Below are 14,323 nucleotides of genomic sequence, written 5' to 3'. Positions count from 1 at the left end.
TGTTGATTCTTCCAGTCCAAGAACATGGTATATCTCTCCATCTGTTTGTACCATCTCTAATTTCTTTCATCAGTGTCTTATAGTTTTCTGCATACAGGTCTTTTGTCTGCCTAGGTAGGTTTATTCCTAGGTATTTTATTCTTTTTGTTGCAATGGTAAATGGGAGTGTTTCCTTAATTTCTCTTTCAGATTTTTCATCATTAGTGTATAGGAATGCGAGAGATTTCTGTGCCTTAATTTTGTATCCTGCAAGTTTACCAAATTCATTGATTAACTCTAGTAGTTTTCTGGTGGCATGTTTAGGATTCTCTATGTATAGTATCATGTCATCTGCAAACAGTGACAGTTTTACTTCCTCTTTTCCAATTTGTATTCCTTTTCTTTCTTTTTCTTCTCTGATTGCCGTGGCTAGGACTTCCAAAACTATGTTGAATAATAGTGGTGAGAGTGGACATCCTTGTCTTGTTACTGATCTTAGAGGAAATGCTTTCAGTTTTTCACCATTGAGAATGATGTTTGCTGTGGGTTTGTCATATATGGCCTTTATTATGTTGAGGTAGGTTCTCTCTATGCCCACTTTCTGGAGAGTTTTTATCAAAAATGGGTGTTGAATTTTGTCAAAAGCTTTTTCTGCATCTATTGAGATGATCATATGGATTTTATTCTTCAATTTGTTAATATGGTGTATCACATTGATTGATTTACGTATATTGAAGAATCCTTGCATCCCTAGGATAAATCCAACTTGTTCATGGTGTATGATCCTTTTAATGTGTTGTTGGATTCTGTTTGCTAGTATTTTGTTGAGGAGTTTTGCATCTATATTCATCAGTGATATTGGTCTGTAATTTTCTTTTTTTGTAGTATCTTTGTCTGGTTTTGGTATCAGGGTGATGGGGGCCTCATAGAATGAGTTTGGGAGTGTTCTTTCCTCTACAATTTTTTGGAAGAGTTTGAGAAGGATGTGTGTTAGCTCTTCTCTAAATGTTTGATAGAATTCACCTGTGAAGCCATCTGGTTCTGGACTTTTGTATGTTGGAAGATTTTAATCACAATTTCCATTTCATTGCTTGTGATTGGTCTGTTCATATTTTCTATTTCTTCTTGGTTCAGTCTTGGGAAGTTATACCTCTCTGAGAATTTGTCCTTTTCTTCCAGGTTGTCCATTTTATTGGCATAAAGTTGCTTGTAGTAGTCTCTTAGGATGCTTTGTATTTCTGCGGTGTCTGTTGTAACTTCTCCTTTTTCATTTCTAATTTTATGGATTTGAGTCCTCTCCCTCTTTTTCTTGATGAGTCTGGCTAATGGTTTATCAATTTTGTTTATCTTCTCAAAGAACCAGCTTTTAGTTTTATTGATCTTTGCTATTGTTTTCTTTGTTTCTATTTCATTTATTTTTGCTCTGATCTTTTCAATTTCTTTCCTCCTGCTAACTATGGGTTTCGTTTGTTCTTCTTTCTCTAGTTCCTTTAGGTGTAAGGTTAGGTTGTTTATTTGAGATTTTTCTTGTTTCTTGAGGTAGGCTTGTATAGCTATAAACTTCCCTCTGAGAACTTCTTTTGCTGCATTCAATAGGTTTTGGATCGTCGTGTTTTCATTGTCATTTGTCTCTAGGTATTTTTTGATTTCCTCTTTGATTTCTTCAGTGATCTCTTGGTTATTTAGTAACATATTGTTTAGTCTCCATGTGTTTCTGTTTTTTACGTTTTATTCCCTGTATTTGATTTCTAATCTCAAAGCGTTGTGGTCAGAAAAGATGCTTGATATGATTTCACTTTTCTTAAATTTACTGAGGCTTGATTTGTGACCCAAGATGTGATCTATCCTGGAAAATATTCCGTGCGCACTTGAGAAGAAAGTGTAATCTGCTGTTTTTGGATGGAATGTACTATAAATATCAATTAAATCTATCTGTTCTATTGTGTCATTTAAAACTTGTGTTTCCTTATTAATTTTCTATTTGGATGATCTATCCATTGGTGTAAGTGAGGTGTTAAATTCCCCCTCTATTACTGTGTTACTGTCGATTTCTCCTTTTATAGCTGTTAGCAGTTGCCTTATATTGAGGTGCTCCTATGTTGGGTGCATATATATTTATAATTGTTATATCTTCTTCTTGGATTGACCCCTTGATCATTATGTAGTGTCCTTCCTTGTCTCTTGTAACATTCTTTATTTTAAAGTCTATTTTATCTGATATGAGTATTGCTACTCCAGCTTTCTTTTGATTTCCATTTGCATGGAATACCTTTTTCCATCCCCTCACTTTCAGTCTGTATGTGTCCCTAGGTCTGAAGTGGGTGTCTGTAGACAGCATGTATATGGGTCTTGTTTTTGTATCCATTCAGCAAGCCTGTGTCTTTTGGTTGGAGCATTTAATCCATTCATGTTTAAGGTAATTATCGATATGTATGTTCCTATTACCATTTCCTTAATTTTGGGGGGTTTGTTTTTGTAGGTCCTTTTCTTCTCTTGTGTTTCCCACTTAGAGAAGTTCCTTTAGCATTTGTTGTAGAGCTGGTTTGGTGGTGCTGAATTCTCTTAGCTTTTGCTTGTCTGTAAAGCTTTTGATTTCTCCATCGAATCTGAATGAGATCCTTGACAGGTAGAGTAATCTTGGTTGTAGGTTCTGCCCTTTCATTACTTTAAGTATATCATGCCACTCCCTTTTGGCTTGTAGAGTTTCTGCTGAGAAATCAGCTGTTAACCTTATGGGAGTTCCCTTGTATGTTATTTGTCGTTTCACCCTTGCTGCTTTCAGTAATTTTTCTTTGTCTTTAATTTTTGCCAATTTCATTACTATGTGTCTTGGTGTGTTTCTCTTTGGGTTTATCCTGTATGGGAGTCTCTGCACTTCCTGGACCTGGGTGGCTATTTCCTTTCCCATGTTAGGGAAGTTTTCGGTTATAATCTCTTCAGATATTTTCTCTGGTCCTTTCTCTCTCTCTTCTCCTTCTGGGACCCCTATAATGCGAATGTTGTTGTGTTTAATGTTGTCCCAGTGGTCTCTTAGGCTGTCTTCACTTCTTTTCATTCTTTTTTCTTTATTCTGTTCCGCAGCAGTGAATTCCACCATTCTGTCTTCCAGGTCACTTATCCGTTCTTCTGCCTCAGTTATTCTGCTATTGATTCCTTCTAGTGTATTTTTCATTTCAATTATTGTATTGTTCTTCTCTGTTTGTTCTTTAATTCTTCTAGGTCTTTGTTAAACATTTCTTGCATCTCGATTTTTGCCTCCATTCTTTTTCTGAGGTCCTGGATCATCTTCACGGTCATTCTGAATTCTTTTTCTGGAAGGTTGCCTATCTCCACACCATTTAGTTGTTTTTCTAGGGTTTTACCTTGTTCCTTCATCGGGTACATAGCCTTCTGCCTTTTCATCTTGTATATCTTTCTATGAATGTGGTTTTTGTTCCATGGGCTGCAGGATTGTAGTTCTTCTTGCTTCTGCTGTCTGCCCTCTGGTGGATGAGGCTATCTAAGAGGCTTGTGGAAGTTTCCCAATGGGAGGGACTGGTGGTGGGTAGAGCTGGCTGTTGCTCTGGTGGGCAGAGCTCAGTAAAACTTTAATCTGCTTGCCTGCTGGTGGTTGGGGCTGGGTCCCCTCCTTGTTGGTTGTTTGGCCTGAGGCGACCCAGCACTGCAGCCTACCCGGGCTTTTTGGTGGGGCTAACGGCGGACTCTGGGAGGGCTCACGCCAAGGAATACTTCCCAGAACTTCTGCTGCCAGTGTCCTTGTCCTCACGATGAGACAGAGCCATCCCCCGCCTCTTAGGAGACCCCCCAACACTAGCAGGTAGGTCTGGTTCAGTCTCTATGGGGTCACTGCTCCTTCCCCTGGGTCCCGATGCACACACTACTTTGTGTGTGCCCTCCAAGAGTGGAGTCTTTGTTTCCCCCAGTCCTGTCGAAGTCCTGCAATCGAATCCTGCTAGGCTTCAAAGTCTGAGTCTCTAGGAATTCCTCCTCCCGTTGCCAGACCCCCAGGTTCGGAAGCCTGACATGTGGCTCAGAACCTTCACTCCAGTGGGTGGACTTCTGTGGTGTAAGGGTACTCCAGTTTGTGGGTCACCCACCAGCAGTTACGGAAATTGACTTTTTTGTGATTGAACCCCTCCTACCATCTCATTGTGGCTTCTCCTTTGTCTTTGGATGTGGGATATCTTTTTTGGTGAGTTCCAGTGTCTTCCTGTCGATGACTGTTCAGCAGTTACTTGTGATTCCAGTGTTCTCGCAAGAGGGAGTGAGAGCACATCCTTCTACTCCGCCATCTTGAACCATTCTCCAGTCATCCTTTTTTTTATTCAAGTAACTTTTACTGGGTTTGTTTTGTCTTATTGCAAGAAGTTATATATGCTCATTATAGAAAAGTTTAGAAGATACAGAAAAACAAAAAGAAGGCATTAAAAAGCCGTCCTTCACACATAACTACTGAAATATTTGATGCATATTTATTCAGCCATTTTTCTATGGGATGATATCATACATACTATTTTGTAACCTACTCTTTGTCTTTTGATATATTATTAACACTTTTCGAATCATATTCACTAATTTAATCTTTAATGGTTGAGATATATGGATCATTAAACCAATCAGTTATGTTGGATATTTGGGATTGTTTCAAAATTTTAGTTATGATAAATAATGTGGCAATAAAATCCTTGTATCTAAATCATAATAACTAACATTTATTGAGTATTTATTACTCAGGCACTGTACTGTTTTACATGTATTATCTTTTTTATTTATTTTTTTTAATTGAAATATAGTGGATTTACAGTGTTGCACCACTCTCTGCTGTACAGCAAAGTGACTCAGTTATATATATATATATATATATATATATATATATATATATATATATATATATATATACATTCTTTATTTTATAATCTTTTCCATTATGGTGTATCCCAGGAGACTGGATATAGTTCCCTGTGCTATACAGTAGGACCTTGTTGTTTATCCATTCCGTATGTAATAGTTTGCATTTACCAACCCCAAACTCCCAGTCCATCCCTCTCTCCCTTCCCCTCCCCCTTGGCAACCACAAGTCTGATCTATATGTCTGTGAGTCTGTTTCTGTTTTGTAGATAGGCTCATTTGTGCCATGTTTTAGATTCCATATGTAAGTGATATCATATGGTATTTGTCTTTCTCTTTCTGACTTACTTCACTTAGTGTGATAATCTCTAGTTGCATCCATGTTGCTGCAAATGGCATTATTTCATTCTTTTTTATGGCTGAGTAGTATTCCATTGTATATATATATGCCACATCTTCTTTATCCATTTATCGGTCAATGGACATTTTGGTTGTTTCCATGTTTTGGCTATTGTGAATAGTGCTGTATGAACATAGGGGTGCATGTATCTTTTTGAATTAGAGTTTTGTCCGGGTATATACCCAGGAGTGGGTATATGCCTATGGTAATTTTATTTTTGGTTTTCTGAGGAACCTCCATACTGTTTTTCATAGTGGCTGGACCAACTTACATTCCCACCAACAGTGTAGGAGGGTTCCCTTTTCTCCACACCCTCTCCAGCATTTGTTACTTGTAGACTTTTTAATGATGGCCATTCTGACCGGTGTGAGGTGGTACCTCATTTGTATTATCTAATTTAACCCTCCCAGGAGTCCTATGAATAAGTAATATTACCTCCATTTTACAGGTGAGGAAACTGAGGCCTAGAGAGGTTGAGTAATCTGCCCACAGTGACATAGATAATGACTGCAGAGGCAGCACCCTTAATCACTAAGATAAATTCTTAGAATTGTAATTTCAGGATAACTAAATACATAAAATTGTAAGGTCTCTGAGTCATATCGCCCAATTGCCCTCCAGAAAGCATGTCCCAATCAATATTCCCACCGTCAGGATATGAATGCCCACTCACTTGCATCATTGCCAACACAAGACACTATTAATTTGTATTGTCGTTAGAGAAATGAAGCTCAGACTTCTGATAGCTTATTCATGCTCTTTAGAGCATGCGTGCAACCCAATTCCCAACTGAAACGTTGATTTTCTTTAAACAAATTGTTGTTATCCTTTTTTTGGTACATGGGCCCCTTTGAGAATCTGATGGAAGCTATGAAGCAGCTACACAGAAAATGCACATGTGCACATCAAATAACCCCATATTTCTCAGGAGTTCACAGACACCATTAAGAACTCCTATGCTTGCTAGAGGATCGATATATCAACAATACTGAAACTAAAACTAAAAACAGGGCTAATGAACCAGGTCAAATGCTGGTTTGACCAGACTGTTCTTTTTAACAATCCTGCAGTGTAAGGAACCAGATCAGAAGAGGCTGGAATAAAATGCCCAGGCACTATAATGGTCCATTTGCCCTGTGGAGTGGAGGTACCCCGGTCAAAACTCTCTCCTGAGGTCGTGCTGTCCTCCACCAAACCAGTAAGACCTCCGAGCAGATGGACAGGCCGTCACTGGCCTGCCCCCATTGGTGCGCTTCAGCAGCCTCCAAAGAACAAGGCTCCTTCTGCCAAATGCTCTTCTTCACTCACTAGTGTCTTTCACGATCTCCCCTCGCATCCTGCTCCGTTATGGTCTGGAAAGCCTCATCCCAGATCAGTCAAGCCTCTGCCAACCCTACCCACCCCTCTCCTATCACAAGCATCGGATGAAGACAAGACGTGGGGGGAGCATGAGGGCCAGAACCTTGCCCATCCATCTGCTGTGATGCTGCTTTGCCAGGAAGATTTTTCTGGGAACTTTCCTTGGCCTGAGCATGTGCTTTTGGGGCCGTGTTTAATAATGATCCATTGAGGCTCAGTGGCGTTTTCAGAATTGGGGGTGGAACAAGTGGTCCCAGCCTGCAAGGAAGGAGGTGGACAGAGGAATTAGCACTCTGGAGTGAATTGCCCTTTTGGGTGACCCAGTGGAGAATTCAGCTCCATCTGGATAGACAGGCTAGGGCTGCCAGACCACCATGAGACACACACAGAGGATGCAGGCAGCTTCTCAGGCTGGAACCTGAGCTGCCCTGTCCTTGCTGCCCGTCCATGGCCACCTTGGGGTCTCATTTTGCACAAGACCACCATATCCTTGTCAGAAATATGAGGAGGAGTGGTGATGGGAAAGGGGGCTGTTCTGCCCTTTTACTGTCTGGCTTAACTCTATCTTTTGATCTCTATTTATTAATTTTTCTCCATCCTATGCCCTGTCCTCTCGCTTATGTTCTTGGCATTGCCCATCTACAGATGATGGAAGGATTTGTGAGTTAAACATCCATTCTCCTCCCACCTTCTTGGGTCCCTGGGACTTACATTCACAAGGCCAGGAGATGGCAGACAATGACTTTTCAATTCTAAATAATTACAGTTCCTCCTGGATTTGGCTGGGAACATGAGTCATCTGAAAACTAGTATATTCACACCCAAACATGGCTCTTCTGTTTCCCCCTGCACCCTGTACTCCCTTGTGGAATCTGCTCAATTTTTTTACATGTCCTTTTAGTCTTTGGAGTTTTGATGGCCTTCCTCACCAGGTCCAAATAGCAGAAGATGGGAGAGCAGAAACTCTACTACTTAATATCTCTGACTCTGAGCAAATTGCTTCTCTTCTAAGCCTCAATTTCAACATCTGTAAAATGGGGACAGTAACTGTGCCTCCCACGTTGAAATGTTTTGAGTACAGAGTTAGATAATGTATGTTAGGAGTTTGATACAGCGCTTGCCTCCTATAAGCTCCCAATAGACGGTAACTGCTGTTCTTATTGTTGTTGTTATTAAATTCAGATCACCACCATCTTCTGTATTTTCTTGGGCACCATCATAAGGTTGAGTCCATTTCTAACTACCACGAGAGTCAGCACGACTTCTCCACCTTCCTTGTGATCAGGACACTGCACAGGAAGTCAGGCCTCCTCTCTCAGGCTCTAAACAGCCTGAGGTCACCAGCTCTCTGAGACACATTGCCCCACTGCCGTTGCACCCTCTTGCACAAAGGGCATGCAATTCCCTGCCTTTCCAGCTCCTGTCTCCTCAAAATGTGCAAAGATGAAATCGTTTTTGCAGGAAAGTTCTCTGAAAGTAGCAAAGTCAAGTAACTCCTCCTTCCCAAACTATCACCCACACTTACCTCTCCATCCCAACATGTAACCAGCACCTCCTGGTTTTCTTCTAGGTGCCTTCACACAGAACGTTCCAGGGATATAACAAGTCTCCAGTCTGTGGGAATCAGCACTGAGGTGCAGAAAGATCAGTTGCTCCAGGGTCAGACCTGGAACTGAATCCTATCTCCACCACTATGTAATCTTGAGCAATTTGTTTAATTGCACTAAGCCACAGTTTTTTTCATCCATAAAATGGGCATAATAATTGTATTCACCTCACCGGCTTATAGGTACTGAATAAAATAATTGTTGAAATCTCCTTGCTTCCCCAGTCAACGTTAATCTCCTGGATTAAATTCTCAACCAGTTCCAGGTACCTAAGGGATGCTCGATAAAGACTCTCTGTAAAGTGGAACAAAGCTTGGGACCTCCCGCTGCAAGCAATAATCTAAAAACCTGCATCAAACTGAGAATATATTTCATGTATATTTACAAGAAAGAGGTGAAGAAATTGTATTTTCTGAAAATCTAGTAATTTGAGGAAAGGAACTGTCTTTAGGAAAAATCTTAAATAGAGCTGAAGGTAGAAAGTGAAACCCATTTCCCCCCATCACAACGTACATCCCCCTCTTCCTTGCTGCCCTCAACAAGGCTGATGCCAAAGCTACCAGAAGAGAAAACAGGAATTATTGCCTAAAAAAGCAATAAGAATTTGGAACTCTTGGAGCAATCTGCGAGGGGAGGAGCTGAGGTGAGAGAGGGCAAGGAGGGGGCCAGGGAGCCCAGCACTGAGTAGTACGTTAAACGCTTGGTGCGGGTAATTTTCATCTTGTGGAATCACTGCTTCCAGATTGTATAAGCAGAGCAGGCATCAAGGGAAATGGAGCCCAAGAAGCAGAGTGGCGGGAATGAAGTTATTCCCCCTGCCCCACTCCAGGAATCCAGAGACTTTGAGGGAGGGCTTTGGACATCCCAGGGTTATGGAAAAGGGACACTCACGATCATCTCGCCTAGCTTTCAAGGGGTGGAAAGGCCCCCAGCTGATGTCTGGGCTACACATATAAACAGCATAGGCAGTAAATACTGAATTACATCTTGTCCCTTCATGGAAACTCTCAGAAAACATTCTCCCATGGCTGCAGCAAGCCCAGCCAGCTCTCTGTCCTACAGGCCATCTCTGAGTTGAGCAATAAATTGTCCCTCGGGCACTTGCATCTGCAAATTTCCTAGCAATGAGGAGCCTTCGAGCTATGAGAAAGGGCAGCAATTTCAGGGTCATTTTATGGAATGTCTGTGGACCTGGACTGAGAAGCAGGAGAAGGCCCTGCTTTGCTAAAATCTGGACAGTGGCACGTATGCAGTAGCAAAGCCTAATCATTTCATCATACAATATTCATGACACCAGCGATGTGCCTGGCCCTCGGGATACAGAAAGGCAGGCGAGGGCTCTGGTGAGAAGACAAGACGCCCTAGAGACAGCGGGTTGGCATCATTCACTCTAAGGGCTTCAGGTGACAGGGCAGCCATGACGCCCAGGTGTGGCCCCCAGAGGAGGAGTGCATCCCAGACCAGGCCTGACAAGTGGAGAGGAGATGCAGAGCTGTCCGGGGGTCCCAACCTGAACCTGGCAAGCCAGTGGATATAGGAAAAAGTTTGGATTACCACCAGCCAAAGGACAGATCAGAGGGATGAGTCAGAAAGAGGAAGGCAGGGGAGTCAGTGGACAGCTGCTGAGACAAGGGATGAAAGGCATTGCACGGTGCCTAATGGCTTAAGTGGTCCAGTCTCAGCGTTTTACCACCTGATTCCCCAAAGCCAGTAATTGTCCCTGTTCTCTCTGGAGCCTTTCATCCGAAGGTGCCGAGCCTCTCAGCCAAGCAGCAGGTTCATCTGCTCGCTCTGAGGGCAGCATCCAGTATTGCACAGCCTTTTTGTTATAGGCTCAAAGACACTCTGGCCACAGGTATATCTGTAACTTTTCCCCTAGTCTCTGTTCCACCTCTGCAATGGAGTGAACACAGCTGACAATCCAAGAAGCAGGGAGCCCCAGTAGCTAATGCAGCCCCCCCATTTCATACATGAGGAAACGAGGCCCAGAACTGTGATGACCCTGAATAAAGGTCAGCCAGCTTCTAGCCCTAGGCTGGGTCTTTGCCCCTATATTCTCAACCACTCTCTCTATCTCTTTCTCTCTGTCTCTCATTTTCCCCCCGCCTCTCTCCCTGTTTCCCTCTAATTACAAAAGCAATGATTGTTCATTGCAAAAAGAATTTTAAATAAAAAGTGAAAATCTTCCCATAAAGCCATCCTCCAGAGATAACCATTATGAACAGTTTTTTTTCACATTCACCCAGATTTTTTTCTATGAACACACACATGCGCACACACACACAAAATGTTTTTTATAAAAATCAGATATTAGACATTCTCTCCTGAAATTTGATTTTTCCTACTTAACTCTGGCATGGGCCTCATTCCATGTAGACCTAGCTTGCCATTTTAATAGACGTATGGTTTTTCAATGCGTGAATGCTACGTGGTTTATTTCATAATCCCCTATTGCTGGAATTTAGGTTATTTCCCATTTGGGGGGAACATTACTGCAGTTTCCTGTACTTTTATCTTTGCTCCCTTTTAAGAGTACTTCTGTAGGATAAATTCCTGGATTGAGTACTTACATCAAAAGCTAAAGTTATGCTCATTCAAATTGTATCAGATAACACCAGTTTTCCACCCAAAATCTGTACCCACACACAGAATGCGTGCAAATGTCTGTTTTCTCATACCTTTGCCGAACTAATAGACCTGAAATATTTTGCTGCTTTTTAATTTGCATTATTTGCTTTGTAAAGGATTCCATGAGGTTTTCATTAATTCACTGGCTGTCCATTGTAATTATTCTTGTTATTTCCTTATCCATATAATTTACTTTGTTTTCTATTGAGTTGCTTTGTCTTCTTGATTTGAAAGAGAGTTTTGTGTATTAGAAATATTCCTTTTACTGTCCTTTAAATTACAAATGTTTCTCTCAATTCTGATAACTTTGTTTTCAAAGTTTATGACCTTATAGAAGTGTCTAGGCAAACTCAACAATACTTTTCTTTACAGATTCTGAACTTCTGTCATGCTTAGAAAGGTCTTTCCTATTTCAAAATCATAAAAAATATTCACTTCCATCTTCTTATATCTTAATAATCTTTTAATATTTAAAATCTTAGATCCATCTGGGTTTATTTTAATGTAAGAAAGTAGAGATCCAGCTTTATTTGTTTCTAAATAGCTAGAGACTGTTGTCCTAACACCACTTATAGAATAATCTGTTTTTTCCCCACAAGCATTGCAATGGCATATAAAATTCTCATGGATATTTGGTTCTGTTTATAAACTGTATAATTTCGTTGATCTATCTGCATTTTCTTGCACCTCCTGCCCTGGTATTTTTTAATTACTCTTATGGTATGATATGATTTTATGGTAGGTTTTACTCTCTGCATGGGTAAGTTTCCCCGTCTTCCCCACACCACTCCCACAATTCCTCTTTATTTATTTTAATTGACCTGGCTATTTTTTCATGGTTTTTCTTCTATAATCTATATTCTTCCATATATTTAGTTTGGGATCATTTAGGTTCCCCTCTCTACCACCCCCCCCCAAAAAAACCTGGTGGTATTTTAATGAGATTATCTTGAATTTACAGATGCATTTGGGGAGAACTGAAGTTTTCTTGGATAGAGACTTTCTATACTAAAGCAAGCTATGTCTCTCCATTTGTACATGTCTTCTTTGTATGCCCCTTCATAAAGTGGTATCACTTCCTTCACATAGGTTCCCCCCAACACTCAGTTTTAAAAGGGTTCTATGCGGAAATTGCTATTGAGGTCAAAGCATGGAACACACTCAGTTTGGCATCAAATGTAAACCCTTAAGTGCTGCAGAAACTCCTCCATCCCATCTGCTCCCAACTCTGGGCCTAAGCCAAGAGGTCGCTTCCCTCTTTGAAGTTGGAATGGGTCCATCAAGTAACCAGCAGGCAATTGATGGCACGGACCCCATGCCCAGTCCTGTGCTAGAAGTATAGAGCACAGACTCCATCTTCACAGAGCTTTGATGCTGCCTAAAGAGACAAGTGGCACATCTCTCAAGAATGACATTCCATATGAATCCATGTGGTATGGCCTTTGTTTTGATGGGAAATATAGGAGAAGAAGCCTGGAGCAGTCAGGAAAGATTTCAGGAAGAAGATGAAAACTGAACTGGGCATTGGCCTGTGGTTACTATTTAAATAAAGAAGAGGAAGGAAGCACATTATAAGCAAGAGAATCACTCCACAACAATTTACCTAGCGCCTACCATGAACCAGATACTGGGCTATGCACATGAAGAGCAGGTTATGTGCTCAACAAATAGTTTTGCACATTCACTATAACCCAAGCTCTGTGTTTGGTGCTAGAGAAACAGGACAAGTAAGATTGACCCTGGCCTTGAGGAGCTTGTAAACAAGGGAGACAGACTCTTAAATAAATAAGTTCAGCAGCTGTTGTGATAGAATTCTGTGGAGGGAATAGCAGAAGACTCTTAATCTGGTGACTGTGCACCTCCTGGGTACCCATGGATGGGATTCAGTGAGTCTGTGAGCCCCTGAAATTATATGATGCTAAATTATTTGCATAACCAGCATTTTCAGGTTAAGAACCGTCGAGGTAGAGTGCCACAAAATTCTTGGCTTCTGTGTTTTAATGACCATATAAAATATATAGAAAGACACCATTACAAATAAGAAGTAAATAATTCTAGCCTTCCCCCAACCAGAACTATTCTAAGAGTTTAGAGGCTGTATCATCTGTTGTGGAAACTGCCCAGCTTTGAGACCAGGCAGATTTGGGTTTGAATACCAGCTCTACCGTTTAATAGCTGTGTAACATTGGGTGAGTTCCATACACTTGAAGACTTTATTTCCTCATCTGTAAATTGAAAATTGAGAATTACAGAACCCAGTCCTCCCTCATGCCTTACTGTGGGAGTGAAATTAGCTAAGGTATGTCGGTTACCTGGATCTGAGCAGGTCTTCACAGCCTGCTCATTCCTTCCTTCTGCTTTCACGCTTCACAGGAAGCTCTGCATCATGGGCTATGGTTATGACAAGGAGGAATTTGAGCCAGGCGAGAGGAGGAGGAGAAAGGAGTGGGCATCTCAGACCAGTGGACAGAGTAGATACAGGGAAACGAGCCAGAAAAGTCAACTCGTGTTGTGAAGAATCAGTACGTTGCAGCCAAGTTGAGCGGGTCTTAAATTCCAGCCTAAGCAGTTTGAACTTTATCCTATAAACTATAGGAGCCGCTGGAGGGTTTGGGACAAGGAAATCAATCCCATAGTGAGGTGGTTCTCAACACAGCCTTTGCCCATCATGAATCCCAAGATACCCAGGAAAACAATTTTTAAAATAAAATTATAATGTGGAGGGCAATGCTTCTCACGTCAGGATCTTGTTAAAAAGTAGACAGATTCTGATTCCCTGGATCACTGAGATTCTGCATTTCTAACAAGCACTGCGGTGATTTTGATGCTGTTTACCCATGAACCTCACTTTGAGTAGCCAGAGGCTAACATATTTTTGGTTTTGTCATTTTTATTACTAATATTATTCTTGTAACACACGTTGGCTGAGTGCCTGTCCTATATCAGGCACTGTGCTAGGCCCTGAGTAGAAAGAGAAGAATCAGACATGAACTCTCTTTTCTAGAAGCTCACAGTCTAATCTGAGGAGATGTGGCATAGCCCTAAGCAGCTGTAATTCAATATAGAAAGTAATAAATGCCGTATTTTAGCCTCAGATAAAATACAGTGACAATTTGGTGAAGAGAAAGATTGTTCCCAGTTGAGGGAGAAATTGCCTGGTGTTTAAGGAAATGAATAGTAGTTTCTTTTTCTTATTATTAAACAATGAGTAAGAACCAGTGAGTAGACTTCAGAGTTAGATTTTAATCCTAACTCTACCACTTACTATACATGTGACTTCATTAATCTCTTAAACCTCAGTTTCCTCATCCATAAAATGAGATATATTAATAGCAAGGCTTCTGGAAGGATTGTATGAGAGAATGTTTATAAACATAGTACCTAATAACTGGTTCCTGGTTCATTATAAATGGTAGCTCTGGTGATTATTATTGTTTTCAGTATTTGCTGTAAATCTTAACGTGTCTCTTTGGCCCCAAGGATATTGTATTTGTTGGACAAT

The 14,323-nt window shown here is 41.0% G+C and overlaps 1 protein-coding gene across 3 annotated transcripts in view; it reads left to right on the top strand.

The window, feature by feature from the left end:
• ADRA1B (adrenoceptor alpha 1B) overlaps nucleotides 1-14,323 on the top strand; it is a 51,687-nt gene that overhangs the window by 26,489 nt on the left and 10,875 nt on the right. The window contains exon 2 of one of the 3 annotated variants that reach the window (XM_082456480.1): nucleotides 8,157-13,535. The exons of the other annotated variants lie outside the window; for them this stretch is intronic. Coding sequence (XP_082312606.1) covers nucleotides 8,157-8,188 — 32 coding nt within the window. The 3' untranslated portion in view covers nucleotides 8,189-13,535. Of the gene's footprint in view, nucleotides 1-8,156; nucleotides 13,536-14,323 lie in introns of those variants that run through there. 3 annotated transcript variants of the gene reach the window in all.

This window comes from Balaenoptera physalus, assembly GCF_965194825.1.
Source record: "Balaenoptera physalus genome assembly, chromosome: 3".
Lineage (NCBI taxonomy): Eukaryota > Metazoa > Chordata > Mammalia > Artiodactyla > Balaenopteridae > Balaenoptera > Balaenoptera physalus.
Note: the sequence above shows the minus strand (reverse complement) of the source record. Positions and strands in the feature narration are given on the sequence as shown.